This window comes from Anarrhichthys ocellatus, unplaced genomic scaffold (genome assembly GCF_004355925.1).
Source record: "Anarrhichthys ocellatus isolate YVR2014 unplaced genomic scaffold, GSC_Weel_1.0 scaffold26, whole genome shotgun sequence".
NCBI classification, from domain to species: Eukaryota; Metazoa; Chordata; class Actinopteri; order Perciformes; family Anarhichadidae; genus Anarrhichthys; species Anarrhichthys ocellatus.
The window spans coordinates 2,789,647-2,806,241 of NW_022280056.1; the positions used below are offsets into that span (position 1 = coordinate 2,789,647).

The 16,595-nt window shown below is 42.8% G+C and overlaps 2 protein-coding genes across 4 annotated transcripts in view; one reads left to right on the top strand and one right to left on the bottom strand.

The window, feature by feature from the left end:
- On the bottom strand, positions 1-15,137 carry fmnl1a (formin-like 1a). 2 transcript variants are annotated; one of them, XM_031861953.1, is made up of 25 exons: positions 14,513-15,137; positions 11,349-11,432; positions 10,864-10,950; positions 10,699-10,772; positions 9,827-9,910; positions 9,584-9,727; positions 7,781-7,889; positions 7,408-7,484; positions 7,231-7,324; positions 6,823-6,897; positions 6,620-6,730; positions 6,063-6,212; positions 5,853-5,954; positions 4,296-4,863; positions 4,078-4,202; positions 3,745-3,947; positions 3,414-3,648; positions 3,259-3,327; positions 3,094-3,174; positions 1,896-2,025; positions 1,645-1,808; positions 1,459-1,560; positions 1,268-1,372; positions 477-582; positions 1-362 (listed from the first exon to the last, which is right to left on the bottom strand). In XM_031861953.1, the coding sequence occupies exons 1-25, from the start codon at positions 14,696-14,698 to the stop codon at positions 298-300; spliced, it is 3,330 nt and encodes a 1,109-aa protein (XP_031717813.1). In that variant the 5' UTR covers positions 14,699-15,137; the 3' UTR covers positions 1-297. The 2 variants fall into 2 exon arrangements, with proteins under 2 accessions (XP_031717813.1, XP_031717812.1); XM_031861952.1 differs by having other exon boundaries at positions 1-582.
- Positions 9,494-16,595, top strand: part of mlx (MAX dimerization protein MLX) — a 22,417-nt gene continuing 15,315 nt past the window's right edge. For both annotated transcript variants that reach the window (XM_031861954.1, XM_031861956.1), the window contains exon 1: positions 9,494-16,081. In XM_031861954.1, coding sequence (XP_031717814.1) covers positions 16,043-16,081 — 39 coding nt within the window. In that variant the 5' untranslated portion in view covers positions 9,494-16,042. The remainder of the gene's footprint in view (positions 16,082-16,595) is intronic.

Here is a 16,595-nt window from a genome sequence, read left to right on the forward strand (position 1 = left end):
TTTGGAAATAAAGTCATGATTTTGGTTTAATTACTAGGATACAACAGCACGAATTCAAAGCATCCGAAGTCGTTAGGCGCCACAAGAATACGTTGTTTTTGGCAAAGTTTGTAATCAAATTGGCTGTAGCATTAAAAAATAACAAATAGTTCCAACTTCAAATTCTATTTACACAACAAATACACACTGCCACATGGTTAATTGTATATATTGGATATACTGTATATACAGCACATTTAAAGCGGGTTATTCTGTGGTTCCAGTTACGCTTTTAAAAAGTCGTGGAACTGAAGTGCCTCAAGTGTCCTGGCGCTGGGCTGGCCGTCGACCATCTGTTCGCCTGTACGGTGTGTTCCTCAAATCTAAAGGCAGAGCAAAGACGGCAGCTTTTCAACAGTACGTCAACATCAAACTTACTGCACCCTTATCTGAAACACCACCACGTGACTCCTCCAGGAAGCGTCGAGGTACCGTACCTGTGATGATGTCCTCCAGAGCGCCGTCCTTCCCCTCGCGTACCTGAGGTTTCACCTGCCTCTTCTTCAGCTCTGCTATCAGGTCCATCTTCGGCATCATGGGCCCCTGGAGAAGAGAAAAGTGTTTGAAATCAAAGTAGATGAGTAGAAGAGTTTGAGTGTCACAGGTGTAAGTCACAGATTTGTTCTAGTTGATGGTTTCTGTTGCATGAAGTATTTCTGAGGAAACTGCACCTTCACAATAAAACATAAGCAGCTAAAGGTGCAATGTGTAAGATTTGGCCAAAATTTGAGTTCAAAACATTCCAGAGGACTTCTCAATAATTCATACATGGTCCGTGTGTGTTTCATAGTTTGTTTATTGGATTAAATCCAAAGTGGCAGGAACGATAAGGAACTACAGGCACCTTGACGAGATGAAGGTGCGTGTCGTTTTCACTTTTCTGCCAATTTCGATTTAATCTAATAAACTATCAAAACACACACAGGCCGCACAGCCTCTGTTTATGGCTAATGTAAACTATAGGCCGATGCCACACGTGAAGAATATAACACAGCAGTGATACTTTGACCAATTTTGCGTATTCTTGCCCTGCTGTTAGTTAGAAGTTAACTTTTTATTGAAATAACAGGAAGCTGTACATTTAGATTGCATGGACCCAGAAGGAGAGGTGAAATGCTGCCCCCTGTTTCTTTGCTGCAGGATGCTGCATGTTACACATCGCACCTTTAAACAAAGTTCATGAATCTCTGATGTGTCATTTCTGAAGACTGGACCTTTGACCTCCTACCTTTTGTACCCCGGCCTTGTTCGGAGATGAGGACACCTTTTCCTCACTGCTCTCACTCTCCATTTTCTCCATTTTCTTTTTCTGCTCAATCTGTTGCTGTGCCGCCTGTGTTCAATCAAGGAAAAGATAATTAATACGCCATGCAACGATTGTAATGGATGAACATCTGAAAACCTACCACACATCCTCACCTTATAGGCCTTTATCAAGCGTCCAAACGTCGGGAAAAACATGGAAGGCTGCGTGGTTTTGGGGTTCTCACCGAAATACTCCACCACTGAGCCGTATGCCTCCTAGAGGGAGTCAGACATGTTATACGTCTAAAAGCATGTAGTGAGGCGTAAGCTGTGTAAATTTGACATGAATTACCAGCTAACCTGTGCCGTCTTGCTGTCTTTGATCAAAGTTTCCAGCTGCTCACTGTTGGTTTTGATGAAGTCCTTCAACACGGGGCTGTCGTCCTGCACCAGGAACTCCTTTTTGGTCATTTCCATTCCCCGTTCTAACGAGCGGATATCCTGAAGGATGCCGTCCAGTGATACTGGCAAAGAAACAACTGTGTTTATAGTAACGCTCCCACTGTAAAATCACAAGCTACGTAACTGCTTGACTGTTGGTGTGAATGTACCGAGTGCTGCCTTGTCCACAAAGTGGATCTCGGTGTGGAAGTCGGCCAAGTCGGCGTATTTTTCCTGGATGATACTGGTGATGAAGTGAAGAAGCGTCTGCGAGCGGTCCGTAGACTTCGTCTCCAACAGCTGAAAAAAGTTAAGTGTTGACAAAGTGAATTTAGGTATTACAGTTGTTTTTAAAAAATCAAGACGAGTAACTTTTGCTTAATAGCATTCGCTTTGCCCACTCGGACAATAATGGGATAAAGGTGAATCTATCTAACGTTTGCTAACATTAGCTACAGTGGAGAATTTCAGTATTAAACGCATTATTAGTAGGATTAAATAACACCCCTAGTGGTGAGTAGAAGTGTCACAATAATAACTATGTTAGTCACAATATGTTTCCATATGGAATGTATTATGGTTATAATATCCTCACTTATAGAGGATATTATATGTTACAGTATATTAACTCATTGAATGTATTAAATCATAGAAGTATAGTCACTAAAGGTATTAAAACACTGTATGAATAGTTTTGAGGGTCAGTAAGGGATCATTTTTGAATGAGCCTTTTCAGAGGTGCAGCAGGGGGACGGACAACTGACCAGCAGGTCAGAGAGGAGGAGTTCAAGATGTTTGCCACAAAGGGTCGATCCAGGGAGGGGACAGGATTCAAATGGAGCCAATCACTGATCAACGGAGGATCATTCACACGTTTTAGGACAGTTCGGACACTTTCCGACTGTCAGGGGATATAAAAGACAACGTTCTAGAGAGCGTTCCTCAGACCACTTCCGCTCTCGTTTTTCAGAACCTGGACTGGCCAGACCTGTGAGTGAGGTGCGGGCATGTGGTCTCTGTTCTCGAGAACATTACTTTTGATAGTTAATTCAGTTTGTAAGTGAACTTTGTGTAGTACATTAAATATTGTTTTAATTTTAAACCGGATCCAGCTTATTCTTCTGATGCGCGTGCGCAGTAAGAAGCTCGCAGCAGAAGAGTACCTGCGGCCTGCAGGCTCTCTCGTCCTTTGTTCTTAAAAACCTAACACGCTCCATTTTGCTAATGATCAGACCAGACCAAGTAAGGCTGTTATGGTTGAAAGCATTAGTGTACTGAATTGAGAATGTGTGTTATTTCTCATTTCAAAAGTAACATAGTCTCGCTTCAAATTCAAAGAGTAAATGTAAAAAAGGAAATGCTACTTACAAGATCCAGACTCTGCAGCCGAAACCCGTACGCTGCACCCCTCTTACTGCTGTTCATGTAGTTGCCAAAGGCGAGAATGATCTGAGGGGAACATGTTAGAAGGTGACTTGTGCAAAATCACACGTTTTGAAGCTACATCAGAATGTTGAATTCTCTTTTACTTACTTCTAAGATCTTTTTCAGTTTGGTTGAAGACTTGATGGACATGGACGCCGCGATGATGGAGTTCAGTTGCTGTGGATGAAGTGAGAACAAAATCAGTGCGTCTGTTAAAGCTTTAGAGCTTAAATCTGAAGTCGGAATACATTTGACTAACTGACCGGCTGAATGCGTTTGACCATATCCGGGAAGTTGCCCATGAAAGTGAAAGTGTTTATTCGCTGCTTCAGACGGGGAATCTTCCCAAAGCGTAAAACGAACTGATCCTCGTCAGTCAGCTCCTCCAGTGGGCGGCCATCCTTCTCATAGTTGAGCAGCAGCTTCATCTCATAGTCTGATGGTATGAAGGGCACGAGTATCTCCAGCAGGTCTATGGACAAAGTCTTCTGGTCGTACCTGTGCAAAATAGCAGTGAAAGTCACAGCAGTCAGCGCATGAGAGCGAGAACTGAGGAATGCCAACAATGCAACAGATTTTCTAAGAAGCACATACGTCTCTATGGCGGTGCAGATAGCGGACGGGTTCATTCCCCCTCTGCGTAAAGTGATGGCCAGATTCTTCGCCTTGTTGGCTTCGATCAGGGTCGTCTTGCTGGGGGCCTTCTGGACCACCTTCTTCTTGATGTTGGACAGGTCTGTTGTATTTCCCTGGGCCCTGGTCTTAAAGTGTTCCTCAAACATATCCATGTTCAACTCCTGATGTAGACAGAATGAGAGACAGAGAGAGAGAGATGAGAAGGTCAGGATAAAAAAAGTGTTTTCACACTGCAGTTTTCTAATAAACCGTACGGAGCAAGTGAAAAATAAAATGGCGGCATCTTCTTACATCTAAGACCTTCTCGTCATCCAGGTCGTTGAAAACGGTGCCTGTCACCTGGTTTGGTTTTAAGGCCTGCCAGTTTAACAATGGCATCCTGAACTTGGTCTGAATGGGCTTCTTGGTCTTAACCGCTGAGGAAACAAAGAAAGACCAATCAAACAATTAAGATCTTTACTGCTCCATCTCTGATTTTAGTACTTCTTCTCTTCTGTCGAGTTCATTACCAGATTGAGGGCCTGGTGCTCCAGGCGGTGGAGGCGGTCCAGCACCAGGTGGAGGAGGCGGTCCAGCACCAGGCGGGGGAGGTGGGGGTGGGGGTCCAGAACCAGGTGGGGGAGGTGGTGGTGGTGGACCTCCTCCAGGAGGAGGCGGAGGAGGAGGTGGGGGCACAGCACCGCAACCTCCTAGAGGAGGCGGTGGTGGAGGTGGAGGCGGAGGAGGAGGAGAGGCAACCGACCCTGGGCCACCAGAAGGAGGAGGTGGAGGAGGTGGTGGAGGGGCTGAGGCAGGAAGGCTGGCTGATGGGGAAGCAGAATCAGGGACAGAGGCCTGGACGTATTCGACCACCGTGACGGGCACCACCTGGATGTCCAGACCTCCGGAGGGACTGCGTCCCAGTCGGATCAGCCCCTTGTCCTGCAGCTCCTGGACCTTCTGCTCCAGCTCTGAAGCCGTCTGAGGGGGGAAGGTGCTCAGACGCTCCCTGTCCTTCTCCCTCTCCCTGTCCAGCTCCCGCTCCCGCTCTCTCTGCTGCAAGGCACCGACCTGGGAACAGGACTCTCGCAGGCTTTCCTATTAGACACAAACACGGATATAGAAACGCAGCTCATCTCCACTCAGAACATTTAATACACAACATATCTTCACACTTTGAACGTCAACATGCTCACAATGACAGTGCTAACATGCTAATGTTCAGTAGGTAATGTTTAGTGTGTTAACATTCTGTGTAGGAGCTGTTTCACTAGATTTATTTGACTATTATTTGTTATTTTTGTAGTTATTGTTGTTGACACTAGGGGCACTAAGCACCAGATGAAGCACTTGTTCAGGTGAAATGATAAAGTGTGTTAATGTCAGGTGATGCACCAGGAAGAGAAATGTTGTTTTCACCAGAGCAAGAGAGAGGCAGCATGATGAATTCATGTTCACTATACGTGGATCTTGCCTGGACGTTGCCTGAGCACAATCCGACTGAAACGGTGCATCAGTGGCCTTTTGATGTAAGTTTTGTTTTTTGAAAAATAACTTTTTTTACGTGCTGAAATTTGCTGATTAACACAAAACACAAATTACTTTTGCAGGACTTTGGTCGTTAACCATAGCTTTTGACAAAGTAAAATATTGACCTTTTGGTGGTGCTAGACGAAAAAGTTAAGAGACTCACCATTACAATTATAATTCATTATTACAATTCATTCACTCATGGTGATGCTAGAGGACAAGTCAGGGGGTCACCAAAGTCATTAGGATTCATCCTCTTAGAACTATGAATGTCTGTCAAATCACTGTTGAGATATTTCAGTCTGGACATCCCCAGAGCCAATGTCGCTATCGGCGAAGACGCGAGGTCATTTTGATATATTTGAAGAGTGCAAATGTTCTCATCTTTCTTATTTCATATTGAGGATGATTAGATTTTACTTTCATATTAAGATTATTAAAATAAAGTGAACTGCCACTCTTTTGACCTCATTATAACTGATCTCTGTGAGAGCGGCACACCTTGCCTGGCTGATTAATCTTATTAAACACTATACATGTCACGGAGCAGCTCTTACTTTGAGCAGCTCGGTCTCCTTGGTCGCCTGCATGAGCTGAGTCTCAAGTTCAGACATTCTCTCTGCAGTCTGAGTCTCGACCTCCTGAAGCCGGGCACTCAGCTGCAACACACACACACAACAAAATGATATTGTCAAAGCCTCAAGTAGTAACATCAAAGCCTCTCTTTGTTCTCAGAGGTTCCTGTTTGCCTTTCGTTTGTGGCTGACCTGCACGTTGTGCTCCTGCAGTTCGTCCACATGCTCCAGCACCCCTCCTCTGTTCTCAGCGTCCTCCAGCAGGGCTCCGACATCCAACACGTTGTCCAGGTAGGCCTGGATCTGGACCTGCAGCTTCTCGCTCTCTGTTTGCTTCAGACGCTAACACACAAACACACACAAAAGCGGCACACTATTAATAATCTGGCGCAAGTTTTAAGTAATAATGTACATACAATAAGAAAGTAAGTAATCCAACGGTAATTCGATTATCAAAATAGTCTAATTTATTAAACGTTTCATATTATATTCTCCGTTAGATTAATTTAGACATTTTCTCTCAACCAACATTTGCCTCCAGCATAAAAGTAGGGAAGTTATTATCTGATACGAACAGGTTGTCATCAGCAGAAAGTAAAGGGAAGGGGATTCAGCATGCAGCAGCAACATTGACTTGACCAGCTGGACATCACAAGTTACTTTAAACTCATCAGATGACATGCGTGACAAGCTGCTTGATGCTTCACACGCCGTCTACACTGACCACTGAGATTTATAAGCAAACTCACCCTGAGATACTTGTCCAACCCGTGGTTCGTGAACTCAAACTGTAGATGAACACGGAAGTTCATGTTCTCCACCGAATGCACCACAATGTTGATGAACTGCATGCAAGCCACCTGGACACAGACGCAATGACAATTAACTATTTAAAAAGTCCCAATATTTGTTACAGTCAGCCAGCGTGAAGGCAGTACATCTGTGGACCTACCATGAAGTCGATGTTGCAGTCATCGTTGATGAAGTACTCCATCAACTTCTCAAAGCGGTTCTTCTCTTTGCTCACCTGAGAAATAAATAGGAACTTGTATTTTAATTGTTGCCCACATGGGGGCGTAAATGGGGCATCGATGCAAAATGTTATATCTGTCACATCTCAGCTACACAAACAGGGTGTATTTCTTACCCTTGCACCCATTCTTGAAATTACACACACATGCGTGACTGCTCCACATGTGCTAAAAGTATGACCACAGTGCGCGTGAGGGGTGGATTGTGCCAGTCATAAGATGAGTAATCAACAAGGGGAAGTCTGGAACAATGGTTGGGCTGAAGGAGCAACTGTCAAAGTCAAATGACAAAAGTAAAAAAGAAAGCTAATACAAAAAACTATTTTCACCTCTTTCAAGTTGTCAAAAGCAGACAGAATGATGTCATGTCCGCCTCTGACGAGACACACGGCAGCCAGCAACTCCAACACAAGGGCTTTGGTCCTGTTGCAGCATAGGAGGGGGTTAGATATGGATGCAGACGGACACACACACACACACTTTGTCTCACGCACAAGTGCACTCACCTGGGATTCCTGCTGTTGAGACTGAGGGTGATCTCGTTCACACAGCGCGGGTGAGTCATCACCAGGTTAAAGCCAGACTGAAAGCAGAAGGAAAGCATAAACAATTGTTTTCCCCAAGAGAGCCGGTGCCTTAAAGGATGCAGGAAAAATACACTGTAGGCTTTTTATAATACTTTAAATCAAACAATTAGTTTTATCTAAAAGTGTGTTTTACTTCAAACAAGCAAATATTGAAACAATAAAGAAAACATACTTATTTATATTATACTCCATTTCCACCAATAGATCCCTCTAAATGCTACACGGTGTTCATTTAAAAGCCTGTTTTTATGACAGAAAATGAGACATGTGACTGTGTATGTTGAAGCTCTACCTGGTAGTTCATGATGGCTCGCAGGCACATAATGCACACATGCACGTCGTCTCTCTGGTTGGATGAATGGGACTTCTTATACATCTTGTTCCCCAGAGTGGAGCTTATTCTGCAGAGGGATAACAAGCGTATAGACGCATGAATACGTCGCTGAGGAGAGGAGAAGCCGCTGTGTGTGCTAATGGTTTGAAGTTGAGGCCCAGAACGGCGCAGTTGGCCAATTATAACAAGGCTTCCGGCATTGTGTTTTTTTTTTTTGTGCATCCACTGTGTCTGTCTGACAGCTGAACATGTTGCACCAGGTGGAAAGGAAAATAAAAAGCAAAATACTCCACAAATGAGCAAAGGATATGAATGAATGACAGTGTGAGAGATTGAGGTATTGTCAAGTATATCAAGAGGAACGGCTGTCTAGCAATAAGAGGAAAGGGAATAAGAAGGGCAGCATAAACAGAATGCTGTACAATAAATAAATAATTAAAAGCATATTGAGTGAAGTTAGAAAGATGACAAATGTTCTGCTGGTGTGCTTTGGATCATTGTCCTGCTGCAGAACCCAAGTGCGCTTCAGCTTGAGGTCACGAACAGATGGCCGGACATTCTCCTTCAGGATTTTTTGGTAGACAGCAGAATTCATGGTTCCATTTACCACAGCAAGTCTTCCAGGTCCTGAAGCAGCAAAACAGCCCCAGACCATCACACTACCACCACCATATTTTACTGTTGGTATGATGTTCCTTTTCTGAAATGCCGTGTTACTTTTACGCCAGATGTAATGGGACATACACTTTCCAAAAAGTTCAACTTTTGTCTCGTCAGTCCACAGAGTATTTTCCCAAAAGTCTTGGGGATCATCAAGATGTTTTCTGGCAAAACTGAGACGAGCCTTTATGTTCTTTTTGCTCAGCAGTGGTTTTCGTCTTGGAACTCTGCCATGCAGGCCATTTTTGCCCAGTCTCTTTCTTATGGTGGAGTCATGAACACTGACCTTAATTGAGGCAAGTGAGGCCTGCAGTTCTCTGGATGTTGTTCTGGGGTCTTTTGTGACCTCTTGGATGAGTCGTCGCTGCGCTCTTGGGGTAATTTTGGTCGGCCGGCCACTCCTGGGAAGGTTCACCACTGTTCCATGTTTTCGCCATTTGTGGATAATGGCTCTCACTGTGGTTCGCTGGAGTCCCAAAGCTTTAGAAATGGCTTTGTAACCTTTTCCAGACTGATAGATCTCAATTACTTTGTTTCTCATTTCTTCCTGAATTTCTTTGGATCGCAGCATGATGTCTAGCTTTTGAGGATCTTTTGGTCTACCTCACTTTGTCAGGCAGGTCCTATTTAAGTGATTTCTTGATTGAGAACAGGTGTGGCAGTAATCAGGCCTGGGTGTGGCTAGAGAAATTGAACTCAGCTTTCCAAAGATGTGATAAACCACAGTTAATTTATGTTTTAACAGGGGGGGCAATCACTTTTTCACACAGGGCCATGTAGGTTTGGATTTTTTTTCCCCCTTAATAATAAAAACCTTCATTTAAAAACTGCATTTTGTGTTTACTTGTGTTATCTTTGTCTAATATTTAAATTTGTTTGATGATCTGAAACATTTAAGTGTGACAAACATGCAAAAAAATAAGAAATCAGGAAGGGGGCAAACACTTTTTCACACAACTGTATATATATATATATATATATATATATATATATATATATATATATAATCATATAATCTGTAGACATCTCTGGGTTATTGAACTCTGTTTCTCACGGCAGGCTGTACCTAAAAATACGCCGTTCATGTCTGGAGCTTCTTACCTGACAGTCAGAGCTCGAGCAGCTCTGGTCATCCCATGTGACGGAGAGCCGCTGGAGCTTTTGGACAAGTCCTCCATCGACCTCTGTGCTGGTTTCCCTCTCTCTGACAGGCTGCCACCATTTTCAACACTCTCCATATCAAACCTAGAGCGTTCATAGGAAATAAACATGGTGATAAAAAGCTCCATTGTAAGAGCACCATCGGTTCCTGAGAGACTTGTTTCACACCCGGCTGGTACTCACGAGACGTCACTTTGAGCATGAGACAGGTACTCCACCAGGATATCCAAACCTTTGTTCTGCTCGTTGAGAAACTCTTGAGCCCATCTACAAAAAGAGACAGAAAGAAATGTTTTGTTATTATAGATTCTGCCCTCAGATTGGACTTAAAATCAAGATTATGTAACTTTAGAAAGAAGAAATAACACAATGTTGCTCTTACAAAGGAAATGTTGAATTCAAAAGCAATAAACCGCACTCTTGCTCAATACAATGTGTGTGTGTGTGTGTGGGTGTGTGTGTGTGACCAGTAGCTTATGGTGGTTGATATTAGCAAACTTCAGATAGTTCTTGTTGTGTGACTGCCATTACTGAGCCAGTTTGCTGACTTTATGTGCTGCTGCTACGCTACATTTAAACTTGTCATCCTGGTGTTGTGGCTTGTGGATACAAGGTGTTCATCAAAAGTTAAAGGGTCGAATGCTCGGTGAACTCAAACTGACCATTCATCATAATGATGACACCAATAATTGGTAACTCACTGTGTGTTCCAGTACCCATGAAACCTATTTAGTGTGGACATCCTGCAATAGGACATCCTGGTATTTTTGGTTCACTGCATGGGACATACTTTGTATTGGGACAGACTAAATCTTTTCCTGAATGGTAGTTCGGGTATTTAAACGCAGTTTATTTCCTTTCTACCTTAAAGCTACTCTGCGTAGTTCTTGGCCACTAGCAGCGCTACAGAGCAACGTTTTGATGAGTGAGTTTTACAATATCCACAGGAATGAAAATGCACGCGCATGAGTACATCGGTTTCACAAACTATTCCACGGATTGACAGTTGGCGGGACGAACACGGTAAACAGTGTATGTAAACACAACTTTGTTACCCGATGTGATTGGTGCGAAGCGATATCTCCAAATCTTTGAGGACCTTGGTGGCATCTTGAATCCTTTTCTTCAGCTAAAGCAGGAGCAGAAGAAGCGAGAATCAAGACGTTGCTGCGCAGAGAGAAGATTAAAGACGTGTTACATATGAAATGCTTTGCACTGACCCTGCGGGACACCCCTCCTTGATCCTGGTAGAAGCTCTTGATCTTGGCCAGGTACGTGGACGGTGGGCTCTTCACCTGGAAACGCTCCTGGGGAAGAAGGATTCACAGGGAAACCAGCTTTTGACCCCCGTGGTTTTATCAGCAACCCTGAGAGACGACTGGACTGGAGGGACGTTTAGCAGCGCGCAGCCTCTGAAGCTATTATTGCCTTCGTGCTATTCAACACAACAGACTCACACCGCTCTCTGTTTCCATGCCGACGCCATCAGTTGCCACCACAGACAGTGTGCTGCAGTGTTACTCACGCTGCACTTGGCACTCTTTACCACATATGAACTCTGGGTATTTATGTACTGCGTCACCTCTGTCCCAGTGGAGACACGGGGGACAGAATTCGGCTCACTTTGACCACTCGTATGTTGAGGGTTAATTGTGAAACGAGCTTGCTATCAGTGTGTGTGTGTGTGTGTGGGGGGGGTTCTTACCTGATCACAGACTAATTCCCACTTCTTTTCATTGTCATACTGACTCAACAGCTGCAGTTTGTCTGGAGGCAAGTTCATGTAGCTCTGAAAGAGAGAGAGAGACTCGGTAAAAATAAAACCATAAGTTCACATTTGTCATTTCTGTTCTAAAATTCATCGTCACTCCTCCAGTGACATTCAGCACACAATTATTAAATCTTTCCTGCCGATGCGACAATATTCAAATCAACCAAACCACACACTCTCCCTCTGAAGCGGGTTATGTGCCTGCCGGAAGCACAGATGACTCAGTGTTTATATGCATGTGTGTCACTCGGTGCCACATACCTCAGAAAATAAATACTTTTGGTCATTGCACAGAAATGAAAAGACTAATCTTAGAGCCTTTGTTCGTGCGATGGTGGTATGTTGCATTCTACATTTCTTTAGTGAAGATAGAGATGATGAAACAAGCACATGTAAAAAAAAAACATTAGAAAACCAACTCCACAACAAAACCACAACAACCCTTTTCATTTATTTGTTGGTTTCCTTTTTATTTATTTATATGATCGAGGTTTAAATATAGATTATGGCAATTTTATAGACTTTCTGACAAGATTGAACTTTTTTGTATTTATCAAATACATTCCTAGTACATCACATAATATTTCTATGATCCACTCAACTGTATGGAGAACAAGAACCCCTCCCCCACCTCCACACCTCTCTGGTGCAGGTTGACTCAATCGTCTAAGGAGTTGACATATTGCCCAGAAAGTGCAGTTTCACTTTGCGTTACCACCCTCAACCTACAGGGACATGTTTGACTCCTGATGTAAAGGTTAATCCCCCATTCACATGGCTTAAAACTGAATGATTTAATAAACCCAAATTAAGGTTTATTAACCTGATATGGGAGTTTGTGTGTGAAAAAAATAAATAAATTGGAGTCAGAATGGTGCTCAAGTGCTTTCGTTGATCACTGGTTAAGTCAGTAATTACATTCTTGTTTATGTTTTGCTCTAAGTTGATTTTTTAAAATACATTTTTCCTTCACATTCACAACACTGCTGCAGTCTACACACCAACCACTGGTCATTCACCTGATCCAAGACCTGCAAACACACTGATGCTTAACTGACAAGTCGTTTCAGTAGATGGGTGTTGCTCCTGAATATACCCGTATTCAAACAGTGGTCTGTAGTTTCTCTGTCACACTTTAAAAAAAACAAAGAGATGCAGAAAAAGCAACGGGCGGTTGCGTTGCTGCATGGGAGTTTCATTCTCGGTGGAGTGAAGGGAGGGGTCTCATTGTGGGTTTTGTGGTACAAACTTACCAAAAAATAAAACAAGGTCCAAAGACTCACATGAGTGTTTGTGAGCATGCTCACTTGCATGAACATAAGTATGAACTCCCTAAGTTTAGAAACAGTGTCATGCACTCCTCATTTCCTTGAGTTGGTATTGCAAATATGAAATCTTGAATTAAGGCATATCTGAAAATTACATTTAGAGTATTTTACTGAAAGAGGAAGTGAGGTCATACTTTCATGTAATGCCTGTGAGGGCGTTGTAGGCATGAAATGGCACACTGCATGTGCACTACTTCTCGTATGATGACATTTACATCGACTGAAGAGGTTTTATCAGCTTGTGTCACGGGTGAATTTTGACATGAAGAAAGTGTTTTCAATAATATGTGATTATGAGTTTCCTTGATAAGGATCAACTTTCACATTTCTTTGTAATTTCATGTTAGTTAAAGAAATTCATGGGAACATTTGGATGGATGTTTGCATCAATGTTTGCTAATTGTTCAGACGTTACCAGAGAAAAAATACAAACCTGCAAAGCCCATCAGCCATTTTATCATTTTAGCTACAACAAGTGGATAAAGTGGATATCTTAAAAAAAAATTCAATTTCTATACTTTTTTTTTTTTTTTTTTTTTTTTTTTTTTATGTTTTATTTACGGATTAACATCTATACAGAGAGAAGAAAATAAAGCTATCAAACAGTCCCTGGAGGAAACATCTGCCTAACTGCTGATGTAAGTCTTCACTGTCTTAAATTAGGAACGTCTGTCTAGCAATAAGACGTCCATGAAATGGAATAAGAAGGGCAGCAAAAGCAGAATGCTATACAATACAGTAATAAAGGCATATTGAGTCAACGAGAGATGATTTTTGTCCTCTTTACATTAATATCTGTCGCTCATTAAGCTTCCAGCATCTGTTTGCTTTACACATCTGCAGACTTCATGCTGTTCATCCAGAGACAAAAGATTTGGCTCCATCATTAAGCCATGATGTCACACTTACGTGGAGCGTCATAGAAATTTAGAGATTCATATGAATTCACTAGTGAGCAGAGAGCAAAGTTCTAACCATATGGATACACATTTATACATTTAGGTGTAGAGTCAAAGTCAAGCTTCTCATTGACGTTAATGGAGAAGCTGCAGTGTGTCAGTTTATATCTTGTTTGTTAACTATGCTCATTAACATGATAACGACCCGGGTAAAAAGATAAAAATCTGATCTCTAACCTTTTTTAAAAGTTATTTTTGTTGTTTATTTCAGATTTAAATGTGTCAGCAGCTCTGATACTAAACTTAAGGTTTTGATGTGTTACTCTTAATGGTGTCTCAAGTGCTTCATCGTGACGTTTTTGTTTTTTTCAACTTGTAAGACTGTTGAAAGAGCGGTGGAACATTTGCTTTCCGGTCTTATGGTCTCGCTCATGTAAATATGTTGCTCAACTTCCCCTTTGGGGCCAGCCACCTCAGCATGCACTAATCGCCCTGTTACTAGCCTGACACGCTCAGATCTAACAAAGAAGCAACGAAGTCCTTCTAACATTACATTTATTGGGATAACTCTACAGTTATTGGGCTGTTATTATATGATTGGACAAAATTACATCTTTGCAAAAATCACATTTAAAGGAGATATTTGGCAACGTTTGGCTCTCTGGACCCACATTGAGAGACAACAAATTGTGTTCTGGCAGCATAAATCACAAGTCCAGAGGGTTCAAAACACTTGCTACCTATAATAACTTTTTTGTGCCTCTGAGTCATACCTGCATAATTATCCCAGCTTTTACAGTAAGCCTCTACTACAAAACCATAGCTGGCATTGGTAATATACCGAGGGCATGACCTCTGTGCATCCACTCACCAGCACCACGTTGAAGCGCTCCTCCAGCTCCTCCTCTGGCGGCATGGGTAGTTTAGTGGGAGCCGGCTGCTTCTTCTGCAGGGTCGGAGTGGGGTCACTCATTCCTGAAGCTCCTCCGACTGAGTTTCTGGCCTCTCGCCCCTCAGACGGTTCCTGCTCCAAGCTCCCGGCAGCCGCATTCCCCATCACTAATCTCCACAAGTAATCCAGGAGGAAAGCTTTACACAAACCTTTTCTCCTGAGAAATCGGTGTATTCCAAAAACAGAGTGACAAAAAAGGGATCACTCTGAATGACAAGAACAAGCAGGCCTAAATCAAACCAAGTGTTTGAGCCTTCAAGGAGAGGAACATCAAGACCCTGGTCTACTGAATCCGCCTTGGTCCTGAGGACATGGTGGGTGATGAAAGAATGTCGCTCGTCCTCATGTCTGGCCTCGCATCAACTTATCTCTCTCTGTCTACAAGCACCTTTGACAAGAAGGTTACCAGCCTTGCTGGGGGCCTGCTGGGCTCTAAGAAAAGCCCCACCTTTAGTGTCACCCGGTATTCTCTACACTTGTTGACCGACAACTCCTCTGGTATACAGGGCTGCATGTGAGAGGAAGGAGAGGGGAGTGTGACACACTTTGTCACACAAACAGAAACCACAGAAGCACAAAAGCAGAAGAGCAACTTCCTGTGCATGACAGCAACAGAAACCGGGGTGGAGGACAGGGTGGAAGGTGAACACGGTAACTGATCGGTGTGGCGTGCAAGAAGTAGTAGAATGGTGAGAGAGAGAGATAATGTAGCACAGCAATGAAATAAAGCAGAGTGTCAAAGGTTAAAGAAACATATGTGAAGGTGCAGATGTAAAATCAACCAAAGGAAACTTTCCCTCGCTTATACCGTGAATCCACTTTCACTACACTAGAGCCACTCATCCTCTTGAAGCCAGCTTAACTTGCATTGGGCAACATGTGTTTTGGTCATTTTCCTTCACGTGAAGCCAGGTAGATGTGGAGGACAGGTGACTGTAGCTACAGGTTACAGAGGGTTGTCCAACAGCGCCTCACTGTGTTTGAAGCCATCTACTGCATGCATGACTGCTGCATTCGAAGTCTCCTCGGAAATTGCCACCTCCTGCTGTTTTACTGTAAATGGACTTTGTGAAGAAATGAAAATTATGCCAATGAACACTGTTCTTTCTCTAACGTCTCTTACAGTGAAACACTCGTACAATTAGCTGCTTCATGACGAAGCCGACCTGTTTTTTGATCATTTGTGCTCACGAATTAACGCTAGGTCCCTCGGGGTAACTGATTTTGAAATTAGCCGTTGACGCAAGTTATCAATAAAAGGGAGCACGAATTACCAAAAATGTACTAGGTTAGCTGATACAACTGGATCTGCGAGAAGTCTTTATTTTGTATTTGTTCATATGAAAGAGGGAGATCAGTTTGTCTGTAACGGTTTTCAAGCAGAATAGAGGAGGAATTTCCGAGCAGCACGCGAAGGCAGCACAGCTATCAGTTATTTTACGTTCCAGGATGACGGACCCGACAACGTCTCCAGAGGACCACTGGAAAGTAAGTAACACATGTTAGTTAGTTACTCAGTGAACCTCTACTTTGGTTTACTTAAATCGGTTCGTACGTCTGCCGCGTGACGGCAGTGATACGTGTCAAACAGTCTAGCGGTTTAAGTTTTGCTGATGTTTACGGAGCAGCAGCGCTTTGTTAGCTCGACAGCTAACGTTAGCTAGCAGCTAGGTGAAACGTCACAGAGCGACAGCAGTTGGCTCGTTAAGTAAACAACGCTCGTGTTACTCGTTTGTACATAAAAATAGATTTGCACACACTTTAAATGGCATGTTTGTTTTTTACTTTTCTTATTTATTCATTTCAAATATCCACGTAAATTACATTTATTGAAGAGTCTGCCAGAAAGGTGCAGGAAATCTATCTAATCTAAATTTACAGGATTACAGCAGCATAGTGGAGTATATAACGTTATATATATATATCTATCTATCTATATCTATCTATATCTATATATACACGTATATCTATATATACGTATATATATATGTATATATATATA